Below are 1,858 nucleotides of genomic sequence, written 5' to 3'. Positions count from 1 at the left end.
AAACTCCAGAGGCACTGCTGACATTCAGTAAAAAACGTTAAAAATCTTTATTTACAGGGTAAAGTACAATTATTATTTTTTTTTTTTTTAAAAAGAACCCACTTTGATAAGAGGCATAATAATAGAATAAAGCTCTTTATGTACAAAAATACAATTTTCATATGAATGAACATCTTGAATAAATTAAACCGGCCCAATGGCTCAATACCCCGTGTGTGCTCCTGCTCTGAAGCAGGACCGCCTCGCCGGGGGTCAGCATCTATAATGTATGAGGCCTTCGGGTGAGGGTCCCATCGGGCGCGGTGCTGGGACCCCCGGGAGGGGCTGAGCCGCCCCGGGCGCGGGAGGGGGGGAAACTAAGAGGGGGGGGGTCGGCAGCGCGCTGAGCCCCGTGCTGCGCCCCGGGCCGCATCGGCCCCCTAAGCCTTTTCATCGTATTGTCAGGGCGTTCAAACCAAATTTTCATGCTCGTTTTTCTTCGCCGGAGAGCTACAAATTGTAAAATTGACTTTTCACCTCGTCTGCGGCAGCAAATCTGTCGCTTTTCTTTGCCGGGTTTTCCAAGTCGTATGGAAAACGAGGCGGGGGGGCGAAGGGAAAGGGCACCCCGGAGAGAGGGGTTGGGGGACGGGAGGGACTGAAAAGTGCAACGGGATACGGAGGGGGGGGGGGAACGGAGACACGCACGGGCTCGGCTAGCGGCAGGGAGCGCCCGGGGCGGCGGGGGGCAGCCCGCGGAAGGCCCGCAGGGCGTCCGAGGGGACGTAGCCGCAGTCCTCGGAGGTGGCCGGGCTGCTGGGACCGGAGGCGGAGGCGCAGAGCGAAGGGGCGGCCGGGGAACCGCTGGACAGCCACGAACCGGCGTCGCTGCCGGGGCTGGGGGGTGCGGGGGGCCCGCGGAAGGCGGGAGGAGGAGGGAGGCACTGCTCGGCCAAACGGAGGGTCTCGGAGAGGGCCCAGATGTAGTTGTAAGCGAAGCGCAGGGTTTCGATTTTGGTGAGTTTGGTGTCGTCGGGGAAGGTCGGCAAGACGCTGCGGAGTTCATCCAGCGCGGCGTTGAGGTGGTGCATGCGGTTCCGCTCCCGGTCGTTGGCTTTCACCCGACGGCTCCGTTTGAGGGTGTGAAGCAAAGCTTCGGTCCGCGCCCGCGCACGGCCGCGTCTCCTCCGCCGCTCCCGCGGGGCTCCGGGAGGCTCCGAAACGCCGCCGCTGCTCGCCGCCTCCGCGGGCATCCTGCGGGAGAGAAGCCGTCAGTGGGCGGCAGGGGGAGCGGGGGAAAGGTGCTGAGAGGAGTGGGAAAGGGAGGGAAAAAAAATCTCCGAAAGTAAGCCCAAGGAGGTACGGAGGGAGGGTGGGAGTGCTTGGCACGGCCGCACCGCCGCGCAGGTGCCTGCGTCCCCCATACTCACATGGAAAGGCACTCCCGGGGCTGCGGTTAAGCAATAACGGTTTCGAAATAAATAGAGGAGAAAGCGGAGCTCCTCGCTGGAGGGGAAGGCAAAGCGGCCGCGGCTCCGCGAGGTGAAGGAAAAAAAATGGGAGAGAGAGGGGAAGAGAAAAAAAAAAAAAAAAAAAAAAAAAAAAAGCGCTCGCCGGCGAAAGGCGGGGCGGGGGGGGAGCGGGGGGGGACACGCGACCGCTGTTGTCTTTGAAGTGCTGCGGGCAGCGATCCGCTCGTGTGAGCGGCGGCTTTGGCACACGACGGCGCGGCAGCCCGTACTTATAGCGGCGGGCGGACAATGGCCCCGTGGCCGCCCCGCGGGGCCGCGCCGAGGCGGCAGGTCGGCCCCGTGCGCCGCGCCCTCCGGAGCGTGCCCGCAATTACCGCGGGCAGCCGCGCATCTGCCGCGCACCAACC

At 62.5% G+C, this 1,858-nt stretch overlaps 1 protein-coding gene across 1 annotated transcript; it reads right to left on the bottom strand.

Annotated features, from left to right (window-relative positions):
- Window positions 1–695: 695 nt before the first annotated feature.
- Window positions 696–1,232, bottom strand: NEUROG1 (neurogenin 1). Its single transcript, XM_031557621.2, has one exon. It carries the CDS (start codon window positions 1,230–1,232, stop codon window positions 696–698), a length of 537 nt encoding a protein of 178 aa, XP_031413481.2.
- Between the last annotated feature and the right edge of the window lie 626 nt (window positions 1,233–1,858).

The sequence above is a fragment of the Meleagris gallopavo genome, chromosome 15 (assembly GCF_905368555.1).
Source record: "Meleagris gallopavo chromosome 15, MGAL_WU_HG_1.1, whole genome shotgun sequence".
NCBI classification, from domain to species: domain Eukaryota; kingdom Metazoa; phylum Chordata; class Aves; order Galliformes; family Phasianidae; genus Meleagris; species Meleagris gallopavo.
This window is presented reverse-complemented; position numbering and strand designations above follow the sequence as displayed.

Excerpts from the sequence above, each read along its gene's own strand:
- NEUROG1 (XM_031557621.2), bottom strand. The coding sequence starts at position 1,232 with ATGCCCGCGGAGGCGGCGAGCAGCGGCGGCGTTTCGGAGCCTCCCGGA.